We start from the raw sequence: 25586 nt of genomic DNA on the forward strand, positions 1-25586 counted from the left end.
AACAAAACAAAACAAATTGTTTACAAAAACATTTGCTAGGTTTCAATGTTTCAGGAATGCAAATTCCCCATAATGGCTATTTTGTTGGTGTTGTTGCTGTTAAAAGAGCACATTAAAACTTGCCTCCCTGGAGGTCCAGTGGTTAGGACTCCAGGCTTTCACTGCCAAAGGTTCCAGGTTCAATCCCTGGTTGGGGAACTAAGATCCCCAAAGCCTCGAGGCGCGGCAAAAAAAAAGACTGAGATGAATCAGCCCTGTGGAGAGGGAGGTATGTGGGCTGGCCTGGCATGAGGGGCACAGATGAGATGGTTCTGGCCAAGCAGAGGGTCCTATGTCCGGGTGTTGCATGGTGACTGCCCTGCACCCCAAACCCAGCCCCACAACCCACCAAGGCAAATGAAAGGGTCACTGAACGTTTTCTTCCTTTCAAAGACCACAGACTCATTAACCCTAAGGTATACACAACTGACGACAGCAAACGTGTGTCCTGAACAAGATGGTCTGCCTTAGAAAAGGCACCACCAGGACCCCCCCTTGTGGCTCAGCTGGTAAAGACTCCACCTGCAACGTGGGAGACCTGGATTCAATCCCTGGGTTGGGAAGATCCCCTGGAGAAGGGAAAGGCTACTCACTCCAGTATTCTGGCCTGGAGAATTCCATAGACTGTATAGTCCATGGGGTCGCAAAGAGTCAGACACGACAGGGATTTTTGCTTTCAGGACCCCAAAGCAGGCCGCCAGCGGCCACAGGGAAGGCCTTCTGTGCAGGGATGTCTTAGGGGCACATGGGTCTCCCTGGCACCACTCCCTTGGCTGGCTTGAGCCCTGACTTTCCATGGATTCGAGAGCTCTAGACAGAGACCCTCCAAACACACACAACCTCCAGAGAAGGGCTTCTCTTCTCTCTCCCCTTCCTCTTGCTCTCAACTTTCCCTAGATCCATAGAAAATGAGCCCCCCACCAAACATCTGCACCTCATATTTCCCAGAGATGAGAAATGGCCAGAAAGCCAAGCAGAACTCTGCCAGCAGGCTCCCAGTGCCTTGTGCTGGGTTGCCGACAGGCCTCGGCCATCCAGGGAGTGGGCCCTCCCTCACCCTCCCCAGCAGGACCCAGCACCCTTACACCCCTAAAGGAGCTGCGTTCTTCTAAGACTTACTTGAAATACTTATATTTCCCAAACATCAGCTGTGGCTAAGCAACCGGAGACCTTTCCAAATGCAGGAACTGGAAATAGCCCTTGCCTCAAAAGATCTCCTTTTGGCCAACCCGGGCGGCCTCCCCAACACAGACACCAGGAGGAACTGGAGTCAAAGCCCTCATCTGTCTTCAGAGGAGTCCGGCTATGAAAAGACCCTCAGAGACCTCCAGGGCCACAGCGGCCCCGCCAGCCGCCGGGCTGGGGGGCAGTCTTGGGAGCCGCGTGGTTTTCTGCTTCGGCCACAGTGTGTTCTCAGTGGCCCTGAGTGTCTGCCTCCACCCAGGGGAGTCTCAGAACAAGCCCTTCTCTTCACAGCTCTGAAGGAGGCGCCCTGCCTGCCCGCAGAAAGCATTTCAGAGCCTCCATTCACCCCTCCGTTCCCCACTACCCCCACAGTGCAGGACATCTACTTTCACAGATGCTCCTGGGGAAGAGCAAATCTCCTTCAGAGATGCCAGCGGACCTGAGGTGCGAGGCGGATGCAGCCGCCATGGTGGCCAGAGGGGTGGCTGGCCAGCCAGGGCCAGGCTGGGAGGCGTCCCCGCCGTGATGGGTTAACTTCAACCAGCTGTGGCCTTAAGGGAACTTGGGCCAGATGTGACAAACGTCCAAGGTAAGCTGAAAGTGGAGCTTTTCATGTAAACTGATTTTAGAGTGCTGGCAGACAAACTGAGCCCGACGGCACACACCAGGGGCCTCCAAGTCTGCAAACCCCTAAGATGGCCATGCCTGATCATTTAACGGGCTTCCCAGGAAGTGCTATTGATAAAGAACCCGCCTACCAATGCAGGAGACATGAGCGACGCGGGTTCGATCCCTGAGTCGGAAGATCCCCTGGAGGAAGGCATGACAATCCACTCCAGTATTCTTGCCTGGAGAGTCCCATGGACAGAGGAGCCTGGTGGGCTAGAGTCCATAGGGTTGCAGAGTCGGACATGACTGAAGTGACTTAGCACGTGTGCACAATCATTGAACAACAGGGCCCACCCACGTCAAGTCACATGGGGAGGCCAGGCCTCCATGCCCATCTGCAGTCGCGTCCCCTCTTCAGAAAGGAGAGCTCCAGTCACATTCTTCCCAGGAACCTCTGGGATGCAAATGGTGTTTTCAGAGTGGAATTTTTGGAAACAAAGTGATGGAGCTCAAGTCTGGTGGTCAGGTGGGTGGTGGTGAAGCCCAGAGGCTGGTCTTCTCCATGTGTTGTTGAGGCGGCTCCCAGGAAGTGCTGAAAGGGACAGCTAAGAATGGCTGTAAATGTGACTCGGTTCCGTTTGTACCTCATCTTTGCATTTTAGCGTTTACACTTGAATGTTTGGTAGGAGGTGGTTACTGACTCCTCCGGTCTTGCTTCTGAGCCTCCAGGCTTGGGGAAGTTGAAGTTTCAGGTTCTGTGTTGCCCTTGAGTTCCGTCCACGGTGCTTGACATCTACATGGGCCCACCTCTGCCTCCCCTCGCGTTTCCCACCCCCTTTTGCAGCCCTTTGCCTGTCTGGGAGATACTCAGCTGCAGAGGAGGGAGGGTGTGTGTGGGGCTTCCAGTACACCTAGCAGGGCCCGGGCACTGCCTTAAAGCTCCAGCCGCGCCCTCCGTTCCCTCCTGCTCTGGTTCCGTGTCCCGGGCCCTTGTTAGAAATCAGATTCCTTGCCTCAAGCATCCAGGGGACACTTGTGCTCTACAGGCTGGAGGGTCACAAGTCTAGTGGGCTCCCAGTTGCCACCAAGGGCTTGTGTTCCATCAGTCACCTGGAAGCTGCTCAAGAACAGCTAGGACTAAGTGACGTGCTGTAATTTACCCTTTTAAAGTGTATGATTAAAAAAATAATGACGTGTATGATTGAGCAGTTTTTAGTACATTCACAAGTTGATCACTAATGCCCTAGGGAATGTTTAAAACTGTATTGTCAGGACCCCATCCCAGAGACCAAAGCTGTGGGACCCCAGGGGGCTGCGCAGAGGCGCTGCCGCTCTCTGCTGGGGCGACTTTGCCTGCAGACACTTCTAGTTGTCCTAACTGGGTGCTGCTACTGGTTCCAACTCGTGGAAAGGGGTCAGGGGTGCTGCACAGGATGCCCCAGTGTCCAGAATGCCCACGCTGGAAAAGCTGCATCTACAGGAAACCTAAGTCCTTCCAGGACCTCCTCCTGGGGCCTCCAGGCCCAGCCCCCAGTAGCCTCTGGAGACAGAAGTGGGCTTGGTCAGGTTGGGACATTCTCACCCTTGAATGTCCACGGGGCACGTGAGGATCCTGTTCGAAGCAGATTCTGATTCATGTCTGGGCTGGGATTAGAGAGGAGGTCCCGAATCTCTGACAAGCTCCCATGGGACGTGGCTGGTCTGGTGACCACTTTTGAGTGAGGGTGTGGTTCCCATAGGCCACTCCGAGGCCTGCCTTGGGGGGAGCCTGAGTGGACATTCTGGACTGTGCACCCTCTCACGTGGCTCCAGTGGGTATGGCCACCTCAGTCGCCTGCCCACTCTGGAGCTCACACTCACCCCGAGAAGCACTTCCTTGCCTCTACATGTTTTTCCTACACTGGGAAGGGGGTGTGGCAGCTTCCTGAGAACTGTCTTCCCTCCAAAAGGATGAAAGAGCTGCAGTGAAGGTTCAGGAGCTCAGGACAGCCTCCTCCCTCTCCCCATAGGCACCCCAGGCAGAGCCGTGCCCCACCCCGAAGGCCACTAGAAGGGTGGGCTTCAAGGTGAAGACACGAGCAACAGGTGCAGCAGGGGTGCTGCAGTCAGTCGGGTGACCAGTGGGGGCCTCCAGTGGTCCATAGAGGCTGTCCAGACCCCAACAGGGCAGCAGTGGGCTGCGTGGCAGTGTGGTGACCCCAGGGAGCGGGAGCAGGGCTGCCGCTGGCAGGTTCTGAGACACCTGCCAGGCAGATCTTCCGGAACACAACTCTCCACCCCAGGCACCATCCAGTGGGCTGAGTGGGGTAGGCCTCCTGACTAGGGAGTCAGACCACTGGTGGCCATCTGCGGGGGCCCACATTCCTCCAAGTTCCAGGTCCTCACCAAGAGGTGCAAGATCTAGGCTGCCTTCTCCCAAAGCTGCCCCAGGGACACTCGCCCTTCCTTGGTAGACTGTCCAGGGCAGAGTCGTGCCCAGGTTCTCCCTGAAGAGGAGGAGGTTCCTGTGCAGCCTGGCGTGGGAGCAGCTGGGGATCCACTGCCTGTTGACCGAGTGGTTTGTCTCCTTGGCAACCAAAGGTTTGAGCAGCAGCTTGGACTCTGCCCAGCCTCATTCAGTCCCTGTTGCTGGCCCACGGGCTCTGTATCCACGCCTGCTATCTTACCACGGGGGCTGTGGCCTGCACTTCCCCCAGGGAAGGGCCCTGCCCCACCCAGCATGACTGCGGGGGTGGGGCTGAAGGTCTAGTCTGCAACTGACCACTGGGGCCCTAAAGACAGCGAGAAAAGTCCTTGTGTGAAACCCAGGCAGACCGGAAGGCAGCTGTTAGCCCTGGAGGTCGGGATCTGTCCAGTCGGACAGGGGGAAGGGTGAGCAGACAGAGGCAAGGGTTCTGGGAACACAGAGCAGGAACTAACTTCATGGGAAAAGCCTGGGGTGGGCAGAAGATTCCGGAGCACGTTGTGGTTGAAAAGACAGCGACAGACAGGAGCGGTGTGGAGCCAGGCGGGACTGGGGGGCCGGCCTCTGCTGGCACCCTCCCCCTCCACGTGGAGCCAGCTGGCAGCAAAGCTTAGGATACGAGGCACGACCACAGAGCCTGGTGGCGGTTTGGAACTCTTTCTTCTCCTTTGTTAAAAGAGGGAAAGGAACTGGGGATGGGGTACCCCCGGGCTCTGGGGAGGCATGCAGGCAGCCCCAGCAGGCAGGCGCTGGGGGATGGGTGGGAAGAGTCCTGGAGTTTCCCACAATCCTTTTCTCTGCAGGGAAGAGCAAGGCTGGCTGCCCAGGGAGCAGGGGAGAGGCGCAGGGCCCTGGGGGGAGGGGCGGCGGGCGAGGGGGGGCTCACTCTAACATGCAAAGTCCAGCTGCCCCATAAACTAGGTTGCTTCTTGAAGAGCGACATACATATAAATACACAGACACAGCTACACGCACACATGCGGAGAAGGCTCTGCGTTCCCGAGGGTGGAGATCTAGGCCCGCTGGCCCCGGGGAGCTCCAAGGCAGGAGCCGGCCGAGGCAGGGCGGGCGAGTCCTCTGGGGAAGGCTGCTTGTTCTCCGAGCTTCTGTCCACCAGCACCCAGGTGACTCGGAACCGAATCCACGGAAGTGGGGCGCCGCAGGCCTGCGCCGCCGGGCACGCGTGCAGGCAGCCTGTGGGCTGGCTTGAGGGTCCGGTCTCTCCCCTCCAGGGCTCCGGGGAAAGGGGGTGCAGATAGAGAAGGGTGAAGGGGGCCCGCAGAGACGTCCTCTCCCCCGCCCCACGGGGTCCTGGCCTCCGGGAGGGGGGAGGGGCCTCCCTTATCTCTCGGCCTCCATGGCGGGGTGGGCCCTGGGTTCCGAGGTGGCCTGTTGGGGGGCCAGTGGCGGCCAGTCTGACACCGGGGAAGGGGGGGCCGGAGTCCACAGGGGCGGCTGTGGCGGCTGGTGGTGCTGTGCGCCCCCTGGGGGTGAGGCCGCGGCCGGCCAGCCGGGTGCCGCGAAGCTGCCGGTGGCGGTGAGCGGGAAGTGCGGCGGCGGCGACGTGGCGGCCATCGGGCTGCCGCTGCCTCCGCTGTGGAAGCTCTCGGAGGCCTTGAGGCGGGAGAACATGGTGAGGGCGTCGGGGAAGTTTGGGGGCGTGGCGGGGGTGTTGGCGGGAGTGCACATCTGTGGGGGGAAGAGGGAGGGGGGTGAGTGCCCCTGCAGAAGGGCCCCTTCCCCAGTGCACCCCACCCCCGGGTGGCCCACCAGCCTGGAGCTCACAGGGGAGCGGAGCGGTGCCCACGTGGGCTGGCCCACGCTGCCTGCTGCCCGGCTCCCAGGAGTCCCTCCCAGCGGCTCCTTCCTCAGGTCTGGGCGGCTGCCCCCCACTCCCCCCAACCTGGTAAAGAGTCCCACACGGATGCCCCTGGGGCTGCAAGGAACACTTACCATCTGGTGGTGATGGTGGCTGTAGGGGATGTTGGTCTCTTGGAAAAAGGCGCTGAGGGCCGTCTGTAGGAACAAAGGACTGCGCTTACCCTCAGGACCCCAGTGGCCCTAGCCTGGCCTTCCTTGACTCTCACCACCCCCCAGAGAGGTGCTGTGGAGCCCTGGGCAGCTGGGCAGGGAGGACCCTCAGGACACTGCCTGCAAGCTGGCTGCCAGGTGCTTCCAACTTACCTGGTTTTGTCACCATGAGCGACCTGAGGGCCTCACGGGGAAAGGTCTCCAGGAGATTCTGGCCCTATGGTCACCAACTCCATGGGCGGTGGCAAACTCCCTACTCCTTCCTGAGTTTCAGTTTCCTTGTCTATGAGCCAGAGGATGGCAAAGGCACCCCAATGCTGAGAGCCTGTAACCCACCGCTCCTCTCCTGGACTAGCCAAGGGACCCTGCCCTGACTCAGTTTCTCCTCCTGCGCCAAAGGGACATGGGACTAGGAGGCTGGCAGCCTCCCTCCCTGGCAGCAGTGGACCTGGCCGGGATTAAGTAGTGTGTTGTGGGTTTCACACTCCTATCCAGTCGTCACCCTCCTGCGAAGTGGTGGAGCAAGAGGAAGGCTGCAGTGGGGTTCTCGCCCAGGACTGTGAGAAGTGGGTGGGAAAGGGGGTAGAGGCAGCTCCGGGTTGAACCAGCTCCTCCAGTGGCCCTGGGGGGTTGGGGGGAGGGGCCCCCAGGGTGGTGGCCTCTGGTACTGGTGTGTCCTGGTTCGGCCCCTTGCAGGACAGGCGTCCAGGAAAATAAGGGAACCAGCTGCTCTTGCGAAAGTGCAGGGTGAGGGAGCCCGTCAAGTATGTGAAGGGTCTGCGGGCAGCTCTGCCCTCCATGCCCCCCACCGCCTCATCTGCTGCCTCGGGCTCCCCGCCCACCATGGCCCAGCGCCGTCAGCCCCCTCCCCCACTCCCAACACACCCAGAAACCCAGCCTGGCTCCCAGGCTTACCCTAGGGGTTTCATTACTAGAGTAAATGCAAATGAATTATTCTGGGAATTTCCTGCTGGAGACGCCCTACCCCAATGTCCCCAAACAGGGGTGTGAGAGCTGGGGGTGGGGGGGAGAATGCATCAGTCTCTAAGCACCTCCTTGTGACACCTCCCCGGCCAGGACCCTCAAGGGACACCAACTCATTCCTCCCCCAGCGGCAGCTCCGCAGGCAGCTGCAGTGTGTGAGCATTCCAGGGAGAGGCGGCTGCCCTTTTCCTGCCTTCCTAGAGCACCCCCAAACTTAAAGCACACAGGTCCCCCTCCCCCAGCAGCCTTCTGTCCTGATTAACACCTGAATCACAGAGAGTATGACCCCAAAACAGGCCTCCTTCTGGGCCAGCCCTCAGCCCAAGTGGCTGCTAGCCAGGGGTATAGGGCACAGAGTAGGGGGTGGAGGCAAGGAATCCCACTCACTCCCAGGAAGACCTAAGGGTTGGATGTTCACACCCCATTTTTACCCTAAGTGAACCTCCCTACTAACCACGTCCCCATTTTACACATGGTGAAGCTGAGATTCAGGGAGCCCAGGACTTGTACCATGGGGGCCATCAAAGCCCCCCAGCCTGCAAGCTGTTCCTGCCCGTCCTAAGATTAGAGTTTCCCCAGGCATTTTAATCTTCAAAGATACATTTTCAATTCCTGTGACCAGGAGACACCAACCCCGAGTGACTACTGGCCTGTGCCAGGGTCTGTGGGCAGGGCTGCTTCCCACCGGACACCTGCCCGCCCAGCCCAAGCAGGGGGGGTGGGGGGGGGGAGGAAATGGAGGACAGGACATGTATGCAGATGTGGGACTCCAGCAAACTACCATGAATGTGGTTTTGCAAGTTTTGCCACATCCAGCTCTAGATTAGGAAGCTTCCTGCAGGGTGGGGCTGCTGGGGTGGGAAGGGGGGCTGCCCATGCACTCCTCGGAGGTCAGCTCATGGCCCCCAGGTACAACGAAGGAAACTGAGGCTGCAGGGTGGGACCTGCCCAGAGAGAGCGAGCAGTGTCCCATTTTGTGATATGAGGACCACCCCCAGGATTAGCCCTCAGGTCTCCGAGATCTCTGGTGGGAAAGTGAGCAAGGATTCTTTTGAGTGGACAGGCCACTACCTCCCCAGATTGTCCCAACCTTGGGGCAGGATTTACGATCTACGTCCCACCCCCCAGGAAGCTGAACTCCACAGCCCCCAGGCTCCCTATCCCTCCTCTGGCCAGGAGTACCTTCCCTGAGCTGGCTTCCCATCTAGAAACCAGGCTTCCCAGCCCAGGCTGGGCACAGACTCTGCAGACTGTGACTGTGACCTTACACCTGTGAGGGGTGGAGCTCAAGGGGCTCTGGCCTCTTCCCTAGATGCCATCCCGGGTTATTTCTGGGGCAGCTGAGTTGGGAAGGCCAGGTGGCCTTTTGGCAGCACAAGCCCTGGGCACTAGTGCTCTATGGGTCAGGGAGGCCTGAGGAGGTGGGGGCCAGGCTGGGGCAGCCCCACCTCCCGCCCAGCTGGCCGAAAGCTACTGAACCGTGTACATCAAGCCGTGGGCTGTGCAGGCAGATTCGGCAGCCAGCACAGGAGGGCACCTGGATTCGCCTCCGGAGCGGGGTACACAGATCACACACCCTTAGTTGTGGTGTGGGGCTCTGACACACCACCTGGACACCGTCTGCAAAACGGTGACCTATGTGTACACGGAGCGCACACAGCCCGCACCCGCGCCGCGGGGTGGACTCCGTGTTTACACACACAGACGCCAACATGCCCACACGTAGCGTGGCGCGTACGTAAATACAAATGCATAAGTACGTGGACACGCGCCGCCGAGCTGCCCACCGGGCACGCAGACCCTCAAACCCACACACACCGGACGGCTCCACCCGCGGGCACAGGGCTTCCAAGGCGGGGGCGGCGCGGGCCCAGTTCGGCCCAGGCCACGGGCGCCCTCCTTCCGGCTGCCGGGCCGACTGTCCGTCGGGGCCTCAGCGCCGCCCCGCCCTGGTCGTTACCGAACAAAAAAAGGGGTCCCCGGAACCCGATCGCCCGGGTAATCTGGGGGGTGGGGGGCGGGGACTCTGGGCCCGGCGAGGGCAGGGCGCCCCTCCCGCCCACCACGCGCGGGCGGCGTTTCCGGGGGCCGCGTAATCGCGGCCGCGCCGCTGGGCCTGACCCGCACGCCGCGTGTGCGCGCCGGGACCCGGCCGCCGGGGCGCGCGGCCGCCGGGACACCGGGGCCGAGAGCGCGGGCCCGGCCCCGGCGGAGCGCGCCGCGGCACGTGTCCACACCCGCCCGCACAACCCCCACAGCACGCGCCGCTACGCGGGACGGACACCCCGCGCCCCGGGCCCCGGCCGCGCACCTCGAACTGCCAGTGGGCCGCCTGCAACAACTGCTTCGCCTGGTCGGCCGCGCAGCCGGCCGTCAGCACGAACTGGTTGATCATAACCTGGTGCTTGAGCTCGTCCATGTTCACGGACATGGCGCCGCCACCGCCTGCCCGCTCCAGCCTCCCGCCACGGCGCTCTCCTCCGCCTCACGCGTCCACCATTAGCGAGCCGGCTCCGGCTAATACAAATATTTACTGTGCGGCTCTGACTCACCCAGCCTCGCCTCGCTCCGGGCCGCGGGCGGCATGCTGGGAGATGTAGTTCCGCGCCGTTTCCGCCGCGCTCGCCTGGGCATGCGGGCCGGGCCGGGCCCGAGGGTGTGTCCTGAGTGTAGGCGCCTACTTAGTGTGCAGAAACTGGACGGGCTCGTGCCCAGGCCGTGACTGCACCGATTTGGGGGGGGGGGGGGTGGTGGCCAAGGAAGCGGGGGCTACAGACCGTGCACGGGCGCAAACGCTGGCCGCGGGTTGTTTGCCAAGAATCCAGGGTCCCGAACCCCAGTGTGGCTGGCATCCCCCGTGTTGACTAGGCGCCCTATTTTTGCACAAATCATCAACACGAGGGCCGTAGGCCCCGAAAGCCTGGCACACTCAGTTAACTCGCTCAGTCGTGTTCGACTCTTTGCGACCCCACGGACTGCAGCATGCCAGGCCTCCCTGTCCATTAGGCGCCTACAAATACTTGTTCAGTGATGAATGAATCTGCTCTTTAGCGTTCTACTTCCACCGCCACCAGGGAGCCTTCCAAGTCTTCCCCAACACCCGTGGACTGGAAGCCTGCATCTCCCACTTGTGACGCTGGTCCCTCCCTCCCTGGCCCGACGGTGAGCCAGGCACAGGAGGCCTGAAGAACGCTGGAGGAAGGACTGAGGGCTGGGACTGACAGGGGAGGTCTGGAGCCCCGAGGTACCCCTCCGCGCGACACTCTCACTTTCCCACGCAAAATCTCGTGCACTTGGCCGGAAATCTCGACTCTTAGTGTGTGGGCGCTAGGACCGCTCGGAGCCAGTTCCGGGGCGGCCCCCGAACTTCCATTCCCAGGATGCCCCGGTTTATTTGCATCTTTCAGTCCCGAGTGACGTAAAGTGAGTGAGGCCGCTCCTTGGCCAATGGATGGCCGCGAGGTGTTAGGACCTGGCCATATAAGGTAAACAAAGCTGGCTGCCCAATGAGGCAGCGGCGGGGGCGGGCACTGGGTAGGGGGCGGGCGGGGGCGCATCACGTGGAGGGCGGGGGCGGGGCTGAAGAGTGCGGGGGGTTGGGGGGGATGCGGGTTGTGTTTACAGCTCCACACACGCCGTTTCCGGTTGAGGTCGCGGGTTGGGTGTGCGGGGGATGCCCAGCGTATTTGGAACTGGGGCAGGGGGCTCCGTCGCCCCGGCTCTGATTGACCTTATTCCGGTTCCCCGCGCTGCCTGGACCCTGGTTTCTTTAGTTGAGCAACTCTTTATTGGGCCCTTACTCTGTGTCTGGCTCTCAACTGGCCCCAAGCGTGCAGAGAACAAATTCTAGTAGAAGGATTGGATGGTGACTAGGGTGGAGTGGGACGTGTGTCGAAAATCCCTAGGACTGGTGTAGAATTTGCAAGTGTGGAAAGTGCCTTCGGGAAGCAGCGACAGGCCCTGGAGATGGCGGGTTAAAGGCCATTGAAGGGTTTTGGTACATCTGATCCCTTGTCCACGTTAGAATCACTGTGGCTGAACAGTATGGAAACCAAATGGTGGTAGACAGGTCCAGTACGGTTAGGTGATGTTCTGGGTGTTAATCTGGTTCCAGGGGAGCCTGCCCCTGCCCAAGGCCTTGTTTCAAAATTGGACTGAGTGGAGGGCTCTGAGCTTGTTTCCTCATTTGTACAATCCTCATAGCTCTCCCAGGGCTGCTCTGGGCCATCTGGACAACTGTAGGAAACCCAAGCCCCATTTTAGAGATAAGGAAACTGAGGCTGGGATCCAGACCTCCTTACACTCTTGACAGTGTTAAGAGCCTGTGTAGAAGACCAGGCAACCAGTGCGCCAGCAAGGTGTGTTCTTGGCACAGGAGGGTGGGCGCTGTCCTGGCAGGGCCCACTGGGGACTTTTCTTGCTTAGAGAGGCAGGAAGTACCTCCCTGCATGTCCCTCACCCTCATTTGAGCACCACTCAGGTACCTGCCCAGACTTGCCCAGCCCAGAAGGCACTTTTCCAGGCCAGCCCGCTGACTGGGGTGGGGCAGGTGGGGACAGCAGGAGCAAAGGTCACCCTTCTGCCCCCTGTGGCCCCTGCTTCTGCCTGCTGTGGCCCCCCCAGCCAACTTGTTCTCCAAGGGGCAGCGGGGAAGAGAAAAAACAACCTTGTTTTCATCCAGGATCAGACTGGCTAGAGAGTGGACTTTGGATTTCTTAGCGCGCTCAGATGGGGCCTGACAGCTGGGGCCAGTAGATGGGGGGAGGGCAGTATAAAGGGCATTTCCGGCAGTGCCTTCTTTTTACCTGACTGAGATCCAGGGAGGTTGAGGCTCTTGGCAAAGCTGGCATTGCTAGTTTATGGAAGGCCGGGGATCCCAGCCTCCTTCTCACCAAGTTCATTCTTTCAGTCACCCCACAGATGTATTTATCCATAGGGTGCCTAGAGTTAGTCAGGGATTGTGCACCCTCGGAAGGCTTGAGAAGTCTAGTGGCTTGAGGGATTTACACTCAGGCCCTGAAGTGTGGCTGGGGTCTTTCTTTGTGTTTCAAAGGACTGGCTGCTGCCTAACTGAAAGTGAAAGTGACTCAGTTGTGTCCAACTCTTTGCGAATGCTACAGTGGGTAGCCGTTTCCTTCTTCAAGGGATCTTCCCAAACCAGGGATGAAACGCAGGCCTCCTGCATTGCAGGTGGATTCTTTACCAGTTGAGCCACCAAGGAAGCCCAAGAATACTGGAGTGGGGGTAGCCTATCCCTTCTCCAATGGATCTTCCTGACCTAGGAATCAAACGGGTCTCCTGCATTGCAGGTGGATTCTCTACCCGTTGAGCCACCATGGACTCCCTGAATAACTGAGGGGCCTTGAGATGTGGCCACCGCCTGACCTCTGATCCCTGTCCCTGAACTCTTCTTGCCTACTAGATTCTAGTTGCACTGGCCTTTGGGCTCATCCATCTTCCTTAGCTTCTCAGGGCCTGCTGCCTCAGGGCCGTTGCACAGGTGGTCATCCTTGCCTGGAACCTGGGCTGACCCACTCCCTCAGAGTTTGCCTGGTTGGCTCTTCCATGTATTTCAAGTCCTAGCTTAAATGTCACCACCTCAGAGAAGCCTTCCCTGACTCCCCTAGCAATAGTAGGTCTCTCCTAGTATTTCACTTCACCTCAGGCCACTCCCCTATAGCACCCACTGCATTTTACTTATATACTTGCTCACCTTTAGTGTCTGTTTCCTCACTAGATGTTCCGTATCTGGTGGTTTTCACCATTTAATCTCTATTACCTGGCTCTTTGCCTGGCTCGCTGCTTTTTGTATAGTAGCTGCATGATAAATATTTGTTGAGTAAATAAATGAATCAGCCAAGATGTTGATAGTAGAACCAGTATCAAATCAGAAAGTGCCTGTCTTCCACTGGGGCATGGATAAGCACAGAAATGTATACCTAAAGTCCAAAGCTCTATTAAGAGGAGTGTTTTAATTGATCCAACACCAGCCCATGGAAATGACTTCCCTGGCCATGATCTGTAGGGAGGACTTTCTCTTAGAATTATTTGTCAGTGGGAACATCTAGAACCACAGTACGCTCCTTCCCTCCCCACAAGCAGGGAGACTGATCAATTGAATGTTGTGTTGGTATTATCTGTTTGTGTATATATGACTCAACAGTGTTACGTGATTCAACAGAAAGAAATTTGAAGTGAAGGAAGAATGGTCGCATGGGGTGGGGGTATCCTCAGGCCCATCTGGGAGCAAGAGACAAGAAATCTGGTACTGGAGCATTCCTGTGTCTGGGTGATGGGGGTTGGGGGTGGCAGGGGAATGTGACATTAAAAGGAGTGGCCTGGTTCAAATTCCAGCTTTATTACCACTTATCTACTATGCAAACTGAATGGGATACTTCACTTCTGCCAGCCTCTTTCCTGTTTCTGCTTATTGGGAATGAAAACAGAAACTACAGCAGAGAATTCATGGATAGTGTTCAACAGCAACGTCTGGCAAATAGTAGCTGCTCAGTAAATGGGGTTCTTGGTTGCATGGCAGAGAGGTTAGTTAGATCAGGCTCCCCCAAGACCTGCACTCTCCCTTACAATCACACAAGTCCTTCACTTCCTTTGACTTTTGGCTTCCCATGCCCCCTGAAAATAGGAAGTTTGGATTCCGGAGGCCTGAAAGGTGTTAAGACTCACTTTAATGTGGACAGTGGTGAATTTACCACCTAAGACTCCTAGCCAGTCTCTGCCCTCCCTAGCTGCTTTATGCATATACATATATATATATATATATAATTTATTTGTTTGGCTGCGCAGGGTCTTGGTTGTGGCACACAGGATCTTTCAGTCTATGCTGAGGCATGTGTAGTGTTTTAGTTGAGGCATGCAAACTCTTAGTTGCACTCTGTGGGATCCAGTTTCCTGACCAGGGATGGAACCCGGGCCCCCTGCATTGGGACCACAGACCACCAGAGAAGTCCTCCAGCTCCTTTCTTAATAGAGCAGGCTTGTCTTGGGAAGCCACTTTCTTCTCAGAAGAGCCGTTTCTCACCTGAAGAGTTGGTAAAAACAGATCCTCACTTCCCTGCTTACAGAGTTTTGTGTGAATCAAAAGCCAGGAAAGTACCTTGAGGAGGCTTTAACTCTAACCCTGATTCTTTTTGTTGATTTATAAATATTTATTCAAATGGAAAGTTGGGGAATTCCCTGGCGGCTCAGTTAGGGTCTAACCTGGACTCTCTGAACTTGGCTTAAGCACCCTTAAGCCCTCTCTGGTTTGTGCCTGTTTCCTGTCTCTAAAATGGGGAGAGGTTTACTGCCTGTGCAGGGGACTTGATGTCTTCAAAATAATTATCCTGGACGTGGAGCCGGAGATGCCTTGAGTTCTGGAAAAGGCGCTTGGCTTCCCGTGTAGTCACTCCTCCAAGCAATCTTGGGTTCCACCCCCAGCTTTTCTTTGCTGGGTGGCAGGTGAGGGTCTGCCCTCTGCTGGCCGGGCCAGGAGATCAAACCCTGGGAAGTGGGGAGAACCATGGTAGCTCAGGAAGGTATTTCAAAGAGGGAGTAAATGGAAGGCGTTGATTCCTCGAGAGGTATCTGTACGAACAAACTATTAAAAAGCCAAAGACTTACGATGTTAGTCTCATGCTCTGGAATGCAAAGGGATGGATAGTTTGCAGGGCGGTTGATGGTCACTCCCCTCTGGACTCAGGTTCACTTGGTTTATCCCGGAGCGTTTGTCAACAACCTCGGCGAGCCTGGACGCGGAGCTTTCTGGGAAGTGTAGTTTCCAGCCGGGCCCCCCATGCCGCCGCTCAGCCCCCACAGCGACGAGGGAACTCCATTTCCCGAGGTGCTTCGCGCTCCGGGGGGCGGAGGGCTGCCGTGGCGTCGGGCCCCGGGCCGAGCCGGGGGTGGGGGCTCGGGGAGGCCGTGCGCCCGCGGCCGTGGGCGAGCGTCCGTGCGGCCTGGTCCGGGCCGTGTCCGCGTGAGGACGCCGCCGCCGCCGCCCCCCCCAGCCTCGGCCTGGCCCGCCGCGCACCATGGGCTCCATCCTGAGTCGCCGCATCGCGGGCGTGGAGGACATCGACATCCAAGCGAACTCGGCCTATCGCTACCCCCCAAAGTCCGGTGAGTGGCCGCCCCGACTCCGGCCTCGATTCCGGGCCCCTGCTCCGAGCGCGGACGGCGAGGTGCGCGGGCTGGAGCGCGCGGGGCGGGCAGCGGGCGGCGGGGCCGGGGCGCGGGCCCCTCGGCGGAGGGTGGGCTGGGGGCTCTGCTCGGCCCCGCGGCCCTCCCTTGCAACTTCCCTGTCTGGGGCTCCACGCGCCCTCCACCCAGACCCTGGGGCGAGGGTCGGCCCGGCGCTGACTGCCGCGGCCCGGCCAGGTGACCTTGGGTCAGTCAGTTCGCCCCAGCGCGCTGCACACTCACACGGCTGCACACCCCGGAGACACTCGATAGGAAACCTCCCCAAGGACCGGGGTGAGGTTCTGGGGCTCCCATCTGGCAAGGATGTAAACCCATGCCCGGCGCTTTGCTTGCGCTTACAAAGTGGTCATTGTCAAAGGGATCGACATCACACCATTGCCGGTTTTCGCCCTTTGGTGGCTCGGTGTGAAGACCCGGCTAGGGTTCTGTTCAGTCTCCCGTCCCATCTGGACAGAGGCTTAGCTCTCCCGTGACCTGGCGCGTGTGTTTAGTGGGTGGGTGGGAAGGCGCTGGGGAGTGGGCCTGGGCCCAAGGAGGCATTACTGTCCTTGGGAGAAGAGCTGGGAGTCCTTGCTGGAGAACCAAGGGATAGTTGGAGGGGACCTACCAGGTTCTCCAGCCTCCCGTTTTTGTGCCTGAGAGATGTGGGCCACCAGGAAGGAAGTGACTTTCCCAGGGTCTCAGAACTGGACCAGGAGTCCGACTCCCAGGCCAGCTGTCCCCCTCCCATTCCCCCCCCCGCCCCCCAAACACACACACTGCTCTCCTGCCTCTCTCTGATGGTGAGAGTGGCCTGACCTGGAGGTTTAGCTCGGGTTCCTCATGCTCCATCTCCTCATCTGGTCGTTTGCCCGGGAGGAGGACAGGGCATTTGGGCCTCATGGGGACTTTCAGACTGGGGCCTTTGATTCTGACTTCTGAAGCATTGCTGCCCGTTGGTGGTTTCTTGGCCTCTCAGTTGACCTGCGGGCATCCCCCAGGCCAGGTTTCCCCTGAGTGTGGTCCAGGACCATGGGGAAGCTTGTTTAAGGTGCGTTACCTGGGCCCTGCCTGACACTTCCTGGGGGTCTGCTGGAGGCCTAAGAACCTGCATCTAAAACCCATTCCCAGGGTGAGATGACTGTCCACTCAAATTTGAAAACTGCTTTGCTCTCATTTTGGAAGGGGAAAGAAGGCAAGTGTCTGGGACCACCAGAAATAAACTGGGTGGGGACTAGCACAGTTGGGGCCAGTCAGAGCTGGGCAGAGGGCCATGTTCCCTGATAGGCATGGGAGACCTCCATGCCTTCTTGATCCCTGGCACAAGGACAGGGCAGCTCAGGCTGGTGTGGGGATCCCCTGGAGGCTGACATCCCAGACCTGCTGGAGCAGTCAGTTGTTTGAAGTCATCCTCTTCCGTCTCTGATGTTCTTCCTGATAGCCTTTGGCTGAGTCTTCCTAGTCTTAGGCAAGCCACCTAGCCTCCTGGGTCACAGTTTCCTCATCTGTAAAATGGGCTGGCCCTCGTACAGTGCTTAGCACCTAAGACATCTTCACAAGTCAGCTGCTATATTGGCTTATAGAGGAAATTAGGTGATCCATTCAGACTTTGATAGCAGCTAGCTGTGGCTTGGCAGAGACAGCAGTAAGTTTAAGGTGGTCACCTGGGACCAGAGCAAGTCCCTTCAGTGGGGCACTTGGAAAATAAATCACACATGCAAGGCACTTAGAGCACTGCTTTTGGATTCTGCGTGGCTGACCTTGTTAATCAGTCCAGACACCCCTACTGATCCTGGATGCCCGAGCCAGGCACAACTAATCGACTGGGGCTGGCACCCAGGTGAATGCCATGCACACCTCAGTTTTGCTGCCAGCGAGGTTAGTGCCCTCCTGGGCCTGTCCATTCTGAAGGCTGTCCTTTCTGCTTCCTTATCCCTCGGGCCACCTTGTTCTGGAGGCAGTTGGGGACCTAAGCAGGACTTGAGTATGTTTCCTCAAGAGTGGGCTGTGGATGGAAGGGGGGTTGAGATGATTTTAGGGACCCATGGACTGTAAATCAGTTTATGAGAAGGTTGTTTTCTTTTCAGTTCTCTGCCAATTTTGTTGATTGTGTTATGGACAAAGAATCATTGGAAGCTAGAATTTGCTTGAGATCTTTCTAAAAAATTTTATTTATTAATTTATTTTTGGCTGAGCTGGGTCTTTGTTGCTGCATGGGGTTTTCTCTGGTTGCAGTGAGTGGGGGATACTCTCAAGCTGGGGGAGTCGGGCTTCTCATTGTGGTGGTTCTCTTGTTGCAGAGCACCGATTCTAGCTCAGGCTTCAGTAGTTGTGGTTCCCAGGCTCCAGACCACAGGCTCAGTAGTTGTGGTGTATGGGCTCAGTTGGACTTCTCTCGTGGCTCCGCTGTAAAGAAGCAGCCTGCAAATGCAGGAGACACCAGGGATGTGGGTTCGATCCCTGGGTTGGGAAGATCCCGTGGAGGAGGACACAGCAACCCACTTCAGTGTTCTTGCCTGGATAATCCTATGGACAGCGGAGCCTGGTGGGCTACAGTCCACGGCTTGAACCTATGTCTCCTGCATTGGCAGATGGATTCTTTACTACTGAGCCACCCAAGAAGCCCTGCTTACATTTATTTTTAACACCTCTGTAACATTGTCCAATTTTTTTCTGACTTTATTGAGATATAATTGACACATAACACTGTATAAGTTTTAAGTATATAGTCTAATGATATGGGTATATATCTGGGAAATGATTCTTGCAATAAAGTTACTTGTGTGTGGGGGGGTGGGGGGTGGGGGGCGGGGTGGAGAGGACTTTTAAAAATCTCCTGTCCAATTTTCTTTTGCTTCAAAACTTTCAGCGTGCACTGTAACAGTACGTAGCTTGAATTTAACAGCATTCACTTTGTTTTCATTGTATTTATTTATTTTACTCATAACAGCTTTATTGCGGTATCAGTCCTGTGCAGTACAACTCATTCTTTGTAAACCTGTGATCTGGTGACTTTTTGTAAGCTTACAGAATCGTAAAGTCGTCAGCACAGTCAGTTTCAGACCTTTCTATCACCCCTTAAAGTCTCCTTGCCTTGAGCCTGTTCACAGGCGCTCTCCGCCGTCACCCCCACCCCTGCCCCATCCCTGATCTGGGTTCTCTTTACAGTTCGCCCTTCCTGGACATTTCGGATGCTGGAATCAGCCTTTTTGTGTGTGTGTCTGGCTTCTCCCACTTGGCATGACGTTTCTGAGGCTCACCCACGTTGTGCTTTCCTGTGTGGTTGTAACGCGTTTTGTCTATCTGTTCACCAGTTAATGTACACTTGAGGTGTTTTCACCTTGTGGCTGTTAGGAATCATGCCGCTGCCAACATTGGTGGACGCTTGTGTGGTGTGTTCAGTTCTGTTTGGTATACATCTGGGAGTGGAAGTGTTGGGTCATCTGGTTAACCTTTTGAGGAACTGCCAGACTGTTTTCCATAATATAATGGTTGCTTTATTTATTCCCATCTGCAGTGTGTGAGGGTTCCAAATTCCCGGCATTCTTGTCAACCCTTATTATTGTCTCCCTTTTTAATTACAGTTGTCCTAGTGAGTGTAAAGTGGTATCTCGTGGTTTTGATTTGCATTTTCCTGATGACTAATGCTGTTGAGGTCTTCTCATGTGCTTACTGGCCTTTGTATATCCTTTGTGTGCTGGGTTGGGGGCAGGTTTGGGATGGGGTGGGCGTGGCTCAATTTGGCTTGTTCACTTTTTAGAAGTTGAATTGTCTTATTACTGAGTGGTAAGAGTTCTTTATGGGTTCCGGAGACGATGATACAATTCATGTATCAGCTCTGTGATTTGTAAATGTCTGGCAGCCTGCGGTTGTCTTTTTCATTTTCTTAATGGTGTCTTTTGAGGAGCAGTTTTAACTTTGGTGAAGTCCAGTTTATCATGTTTCTTTTTTTTTTTTTTTTTTGGCCACACCCTGTGGCTTGTGGGATCTTAGTTCCCCAAGGAAGGATTGAATCTGGGTCCTTGGCAGTGAGAATGTGGAGTGCTAACCACTGTACTGCCAAGGAATTCCCCAATTGTTTTAATGTTTAATGTTTTTGGAATTATACCTTAAAGATCTTTGCCTAGCTCAAGGCCACAGAGATTTTCTTCTCCTATCTTTTTTTCTTTCTTAAAATTTTATAGTTTTAGCTGAAACATTAAGGTTTGTGGTCCAGTTTGAGTTAATTCTTTTAATGTATAGTTTGAGGTCAAGATGTAGGTTTTTGTGTTTTTACTTCCAGCATGTGGATATTCAGTTACTTCAGCATCATTTGTTGAAAAGACTTCTCTTTTCCCATCAAATTGCCTCTGTACCTTCATCGGCGATCAGTTGATGGTAAATTTCTGCACGCCGTTGCCCTGCTGTCCCTTGCCCCAGTCACACAGGTGGCCGGTCCCCAGCCGAGGGCTGGAGCAAGCGTCGGGACACCTGGCTGGAGCCCTGCAGGAGAAGGGTGCCGTTGCCGGGGGAAGCCTGGGGCGCACAGGGTCCCCGCGGGAGCGCCTGGCCGTGGGCTGCTGCTCCACGGCTGGCTGCGCCGCCTCCTGGGTGACTCGCGTGTCTTTCTGGCCCTGTGTGTCTTTGTGGCCCTGCCCTGGTGTGTGAGGGAGGTCACGGTAGGGATAGGTCTCCCAGGAGGAGTGTCAGGAGGGGCCGCCAGCCACCTGACCCACCAGCCCCTCAGTTGGATGTGAAATGCGCCCTGGACCTGAACCTTTTGTGTATCAGGTGCGTGTCCTTCCAGACCATTTTCTCCTCCTGTATCTCATTGGAGGGGCTTCCCTGGTAGCTCAGACGGGAAGGAATCTGTAACACAGGAGACCTGGGTTTGATCCCTGGGTCCGGAAGATCCCCTGGAAAAGGGAATGGCTACCCACTCCAGTATTCTTGCCTGGAGAATTTCAGGGACAGAGGAGCCTGGCGGGCTACGGCCCATGGGGTCACAGAGAGTCAGACACGACTGAGCGACTAGCACTTTCACTGTCTCATTGGAACTTTGCCATGTCCTCGTGACACTAGACTTTTGTTCTCTTTGGCAAAGGAGCTAGAAATCAGACTGTGCCCTTTGTCTCCCAGCACCCGGGCCTGCACACATTTGGTGTTTAATAAATGCTTGTGCAGCCGGCCTTGTAGAAAACAACCCCTTCTCTAGTGTGCATGCTGCTCAGACTGGGCTGCACCTTTTTTTCTTTTTTCAAGATTTATGTGACTGTACCGGGTCTTAGTTGTGGCACATGGGATCTAGTTCCCCGATCAGGGATTGAACCCAGGCCCCAGGCATTGGGAGCTCGGAGACTTAGCCACTGGACCACCAGAGAAGTCGCTGGGCTGCATCTTATTCCCTGGGGTGGCAGCCGGGGGTCCATGGACTTCTGGGCCTGCCACCACGCGATGAGGGGCCCGCTGTGCATGCCAGGAGACTTTGGGTGTGTGCTTCTGTGTTGGTGGCATCTAGAGGTGTCTGCTCGTGACCGCTGCTACCTGGGTTTGTCCTTTTTGGATGGGGCCTTGCTAACTCTGGTTAGTTTGGTGTCTAAAGGAAAGAACCAAGGCAAGTGTTCCAGACAAGGGAGAACTCTCTATGCCCCCAGGGGACCCTCTGGGTCCCTGGGCCCCATCAGTGTCCTGGGGCAGTGAGCCTATGTTCAGAGCCCCGAGGTTGGTGGTGGAGGGGCAGGGCTGGGGAAGGGGCGCACCTGCCCTCGGTGGCCTCACCTTCCCGCTCAGAGCCCCGTGCCATCGTTGCCGGCATCGTGCCCCCTACACTGTTGATATGGCAGAGCCAGTTCTGAGCTTCAGCTCATGTGAACTCTGTTTGAATTCTGTCATTGAAAGCTGTATAAAGAAGCTGTATCTTCCGAGCTTCGGTTGTTAACATTTTTTGTTAAACAGCAACAACGAATCTTTCTGCTTTAGGTAAAAGCGGAAACAAAAACCCTTGCAGGTGGCAGTGGGCATCCGAGGGCCTGTCTCCCTGAAGGAGAAGCCGTGGGTTGCTTGGGTTTGGAAGCCTGCGGTGGATGCTTGCGCCCTCTGCCCATTGCGGTTCGCTGTGTTGCCTGCCCTCGGGGTTCTGGGGCCTGGGGGTCCGCGCATCCTTTATGTGGCTCCTGGGCTCCGCTGTGCTGCCCCCTCAGCTGGCTCCAGGGGAGGAAGCCTGGGCTTGTGCTGGGCAGGCTGGCTGACTGGTGGGCTTTTCATCCCGTGCCTGCAGCTTGGCCGTGGCGTGGAGGGCCCGGCTACCCAGGGCCGAAGGGGCGCGGGTGTGTGCACTTCCTCACGGTTGGGGTGGCCTTGCTGTGGTGACCACAGGCACAGGGTGGGCACGGGTGGAGCTCGGCCCAGCCTCGGGAGAGGGAGTCGCCTCTTGCCTGGGGAGCCGTGGCAGGAGGGGCCCTGGATTCGGGGTCCAGAGGCCCTGCGCCCTGAGCTGCCCCGTCACCGTGGGCCGGTTGGTCGCCTGCTCTGAGGCCTCACTTCCGCGCCTCTAGGGTTAAGTTAACCTCTGGTGCCCGGGCCCCTCAGTCCAGACTCCGCGAGTCCACGGGAGCTGGCGGGTGGGACCCGGCCTCGGCCCGAGTGTTCCCAGGCCTCGCAGCTTCCTGGGAAAGTCCTGCACTTCCTGGATGACCTGCGGGGCGGTGACCACCGCCGCCTGCCTCACCCCCCAGCTGGGGGCCAGTGGCCAGATGCCGGCTCGGAGTCCCGTCCAGTGAGCTGTTCTGTGTGTTTCCGTGTGGTCTGGTACAGGCGTCGAGCCTCAGGTTTCTGTGTTATTTTGTGAAATGAGGGGCAGTGGGCCTTGCATGCCGCCCCTGCACGTTGGGTGTGGGCTCAGTGAATAGCAGTGGAATCGCTCAGTTCTGCCGGCTGCCCTGGCATCTGCCCGGCTCCTGGGAGCTGGGGGAGCCCAGCCCACCTCCGCCTGGCCCGCACCCCGGTCGTCTGCAGACGAGTCGATGGTGTGGAGCAGAGTGGGGGTCCCTTGCTGTCTAGAAATCACGGGCTGACTGTCCCTGAGCTGGGTAACGGTAGTCTCTCATCTGTTCATCCCACACGGTGTCGGCTTGGTCCTGGGTGCCCAGTGCCTGAGATGTTGGCCCCCACAGAGGGTGCTGGCTCTCCCCCGTCCGCCCTGGGGTCCACTGTTCAGATAGCCTCCACTTTCTGTTACCCGGGGATCCTGTCCCCGCAATCCTGCGATGGCCCTGAGTGACCGGATGCCCTCGGTGCTTTAGGAGGACCCGAAAGGAGGAACTGTGTTCAGTGCTGCAGAAACATGCGGTGTGTGCACACATGTCCGTGCTCACAGTGTCACATACCGGGGAGACGCCGTCACCCGCGGGCGGGCTGCTGGACACGAGCAGCCGCAGCCCCTGAAGCCCCGGTGCCCCCCTCCCCCCGCCCAGTCTCTGCCCTGCTCCCTGGGAGGCCCACTCGGGCTCTAGCGGAGGTGAGTCGTGCCTGCTCCTGAACTTGGTACAAAGGGAAGTGGGCGCTCTTGGCTCATGTCTGGCGATGCGAAGGCTGAGGCTGTGAGCGGGGCGGCAGCCAGTTTCCTGTCTCTGCCACGTGACGCCCCGGTGTCTGTGGGTTCAGCGTGAGCTCGAATGGGGGGCGCTGGGGGTGCTCCAGTTCGGGCTCGTGAGTAATGCCGCTGAGGACACTCTTGTGACCACTGGCTTCTGTGCCCACCAGTCTGATTTCCTTGGGTGCCCTTGGCTTTTTCACTTTTTAAAATAACTGTGGTGAATTCCACGTGACAGTTGCCATCCTCCCCAGTGTACGTGTGTAGTTCAGAGGCATTCAGCACGCGCCCACGGCCGTGTGGCCAGCCCCACCGTCGTCCTCCTATGGAGCTGAAACTCCGTCCCGTCGCCGCCTCCCTCAGCCCCCGGCAGCCACCACGCTGTTTTCTATGTCCGGTCCTGACGACCCTGAGTGCCCGTCCCTCTGGGGCTGTTTCCATTCCTGGCCGTGGGTCTGGCCCCCTCAGGTGGCGTGTGTGCGGAGTCCAAAGCTTTTGTAGTGTGGTGGAAGCCTGTTCACACCCCCGCCAGAGCTGCAGGGATTCTGCTTCCTCACCGTGTGTGCGTGTGTGTGCACGCGTGCGTGTGTGTGTGTGTCCTGTTCTGTCGCTTTTCCTTTTAGTATTAGCCATGGATATCTTGTGGCAGTTTTAATTTATTTATTTTTACTTAGACTGGGTATGTTTTTGTATATAGATTACCATTCATTTCTCTTCCTCTTTTTGTGGGATCTTTTGCATATTAAAAAATAATAATAATACTGGATTTGCTCTCTCCTCACTCAGTGGCAGGAGTGTGTTCCTGAATGCTGTTTATTTCATTGTGAGTTCTCTGGAGACTGACTGGCGTTTACACCAGCTCTCCCAAGGGGAACACGCACTGACAGCTGGGGCGGAGGCGGTCTCTGGAACCCAGGATGGGGATCCCAGCCCAGGAGGCCAGGAGGAGGAGACCACGGAGCCCCGTCCACCCTGGCCTCCGTGTCGCCAGGCACAGAGTCGGCTTCACCCCCGGGGGCCCTCAGGGACCAAGTCCTGCGGTCCTGGGCCAGCTCCCGGGGGTGGGGGCAGAATCTGGGGACGGCCTGGCACGGTCAGGTGAGCACGGCAGCCCCCTAGCTGTGTCAGCGGCTGGGACTTGCGTGTGCTGGTTCCTGCCGGGGCCCAGCTCCGTGTGCGGAGGCCGTGTCCGGAGAAGAGGTGTGTGTGTGAGCTGGGGAGGACGCCTCCCCCCGAAAGAGGTGGGGATTCAGCGAAGCGGAGGCTTTGCTCGGTCAGAACCCTTCTCACCACTGTTCTTCCCTCCATGGAGGGCGGGTGCGAGCTTTTCACTTACCTTGTCCACCCTGGTACGGCTTTGGCATGGCAGGGAGGCCAGGACACACCGGTGTTTATCCGGTGTCTCCTCACCCACGCGAAGCCCTTTGCATGATCGGCTCCTTCTGTTGTCAGGGCGTTCCCGGCGGCCCTCCCTCCGCAGCCGGTAGTGTTGACCGAGGCCTCGTGTTACCTGCAGTGGGGACACCGAGCCTCAGGAGGTTGGGCTGCACCGAGTCCCCCAGCCCGAGCGTGGGGAGCAGAGGAGCTGTTTCCTGCACGCGTGTGACCGCGACTCTGGGGAATCCCTGAGCAGGCCGATCATGGCGGGTGGGCCCAGGGTTTCCGGCTCCTCTGAGTCTTTCGGCAGAGGTTTGTAGTCCAAGTGGCTGTCCCTCACCTGGCGGGTGATCTCATGGGCCTGGAGAGGCTTTCCTCGGTCAGCCCTTTCTGCAGACGGTGCTGTCCTGACCCCTGGGGGGCAGGCCCGGCTGGGGGGTGTCAGCAGCGGGTGTCAGCAAGCCAGGAACTTTTGTGCGGTGGTACAGCGAAAAGGATTTTCGGCTGGTGGAACGGATGGACTGTTCCCGGCCTTCTCGCCTTTCCTGCTCCCCTCTGTCTGAGTGGGACAGACACCTGGGCGGCTGAGTGCAGCCCACACCTGGCCTCCCCGGTTCCAGGGCAGTTGCATTTCTTAGCAAGGGCCCCCGGTGTCTCAGTCCATATCACAGTTTATCTGGCAGGGGCGTCATGATTTGTAATAAATATATATTTGGTCTTCATCTGTTTCCGGCACAGAATTCCTCAAATCCTTGGAATTTCCTTGGGGAAGAGTGATACTGTGTAATGGGTGTCTTTTAATCTTCTTAACAGACCCTTTGCAACCACAGCCGAGTTTATATTAATGAAGTGACCTTTGGAAAGTGTGACTGAGCGCCTGAGCACATGTGCACACACGTGGGTCCAGACATCTGGACCCTCTGGCCCGGGGGTCTGTCCTCGTCCCCTGTGCTAGCAGATTCCTTGTCTGGGGGGCCGTCTTCCGGGTTTTCAGACAGCCGCCTTCTGTGTCCCCACGTGGCAGGATGGGGGGGTGGGTTCTGTGGGGCCTCGTTTACAAGGGCACTGACCCCGTTCATCAGAGCTCCGTCCTCATGACATGATCACGTCCCGAAGGCCCCACGTCCTGACACCATCACGTTGGGGCTT

General features: G+C 57.5%; 2 protein-coding genes across 6 annotated transcripts in view; one reads left to right on the top strand and one right to left on the bottom strand.

The window, feature by feature from the left end:
* Positions 1-4938: 4938 nt before the first annotated feature.
* UBALD1 (UBA like domain containing 1) lies at positions 4939-10633 on the bottom strand. The gene is made up of 3 exons (XM_020915360.2): positions 9624-10633; positions 6251-6313; positions 4939-5986 (listed from the first exon to the last, which is right to left on the bottom strand). The coding sequence occupies exons 1-3, from the start codon at positions 9741-9743 to the stop codon at positions 5639-5641; spliced, it is 531 nt and encodes a 176-aa protein (XP_020771019.2). The 5' UTR covers positions 9744-10633; the 3' UTR covers positions 4939-5638.
* Positions 10634-10775: 142 nt separating this feature from the next.
* Positions 10776-25586, top strand: part of MGRN1 (mahogunin ring finger 1) — a 40951-nt gene continuing 26140 nt past the window's right edge. For 2 of the 5 annotated variants that reach the window (XM_070460779.1, XM_070460781.1), the window contains exon 1: positions 15182-15430. In XM_070460779.1, coding sequence (XP_070316880.1) covers positions 15343-15430 — 88 coding nt within the window. In that variant the 5' untranslated portion in view covers positions 15182-15342. Of the gene's footprint in view, positions 10798-15181; positions 15431-25586 lie in introns of those variants that run through there. The other 3 variants (XM_070460780.1, XM_070460783.1, XM_070460782.1) reach the window with 2 other exon arrangements.

The sequence above is a fragment of the Odocoileus virginianus genome, chromosome 33, assembly GCF_023699985.2.
Source record: "Odocoileus virginianus isolate 20LAN1187 ecotype Illinois chromosome 33, Ovbor_1.2, whole genome shotgun sequence".
NCBI classification, from domain to species: domain Eukaryota; kingdom Metazoa; phylum Chordata; class Mammalia; order Artiodactyla; family Cervidae; genus Odocoileus; species Odocoileus virginianus.

Excerpts from the sequence above, each read along its gene's own strand:
- UBALD1 (XM_020915360.2), bottom strand. The coding sequence starts at position 9,743 with ATGTCCGTGAACATGGACGAGCTCAAGCACCAGGTTATGATCAACCAG. Across the intron at positions 6,314-9,623 it reads CGGCCCACTGGCAGTTCGAG|ACGGCCCTCAGCGCCTTTTT; the intron begins GTGCGCGGCCGG and ends TTGTTCCTACAG. Across the intron at positions 5,987-6,250 it reads GCCACCATCACCACCAGATG|ATGTGCACTCCCGCCAACAC; the intron begins GTAAGTGTTCCT and ends TTCCCCCCACAG.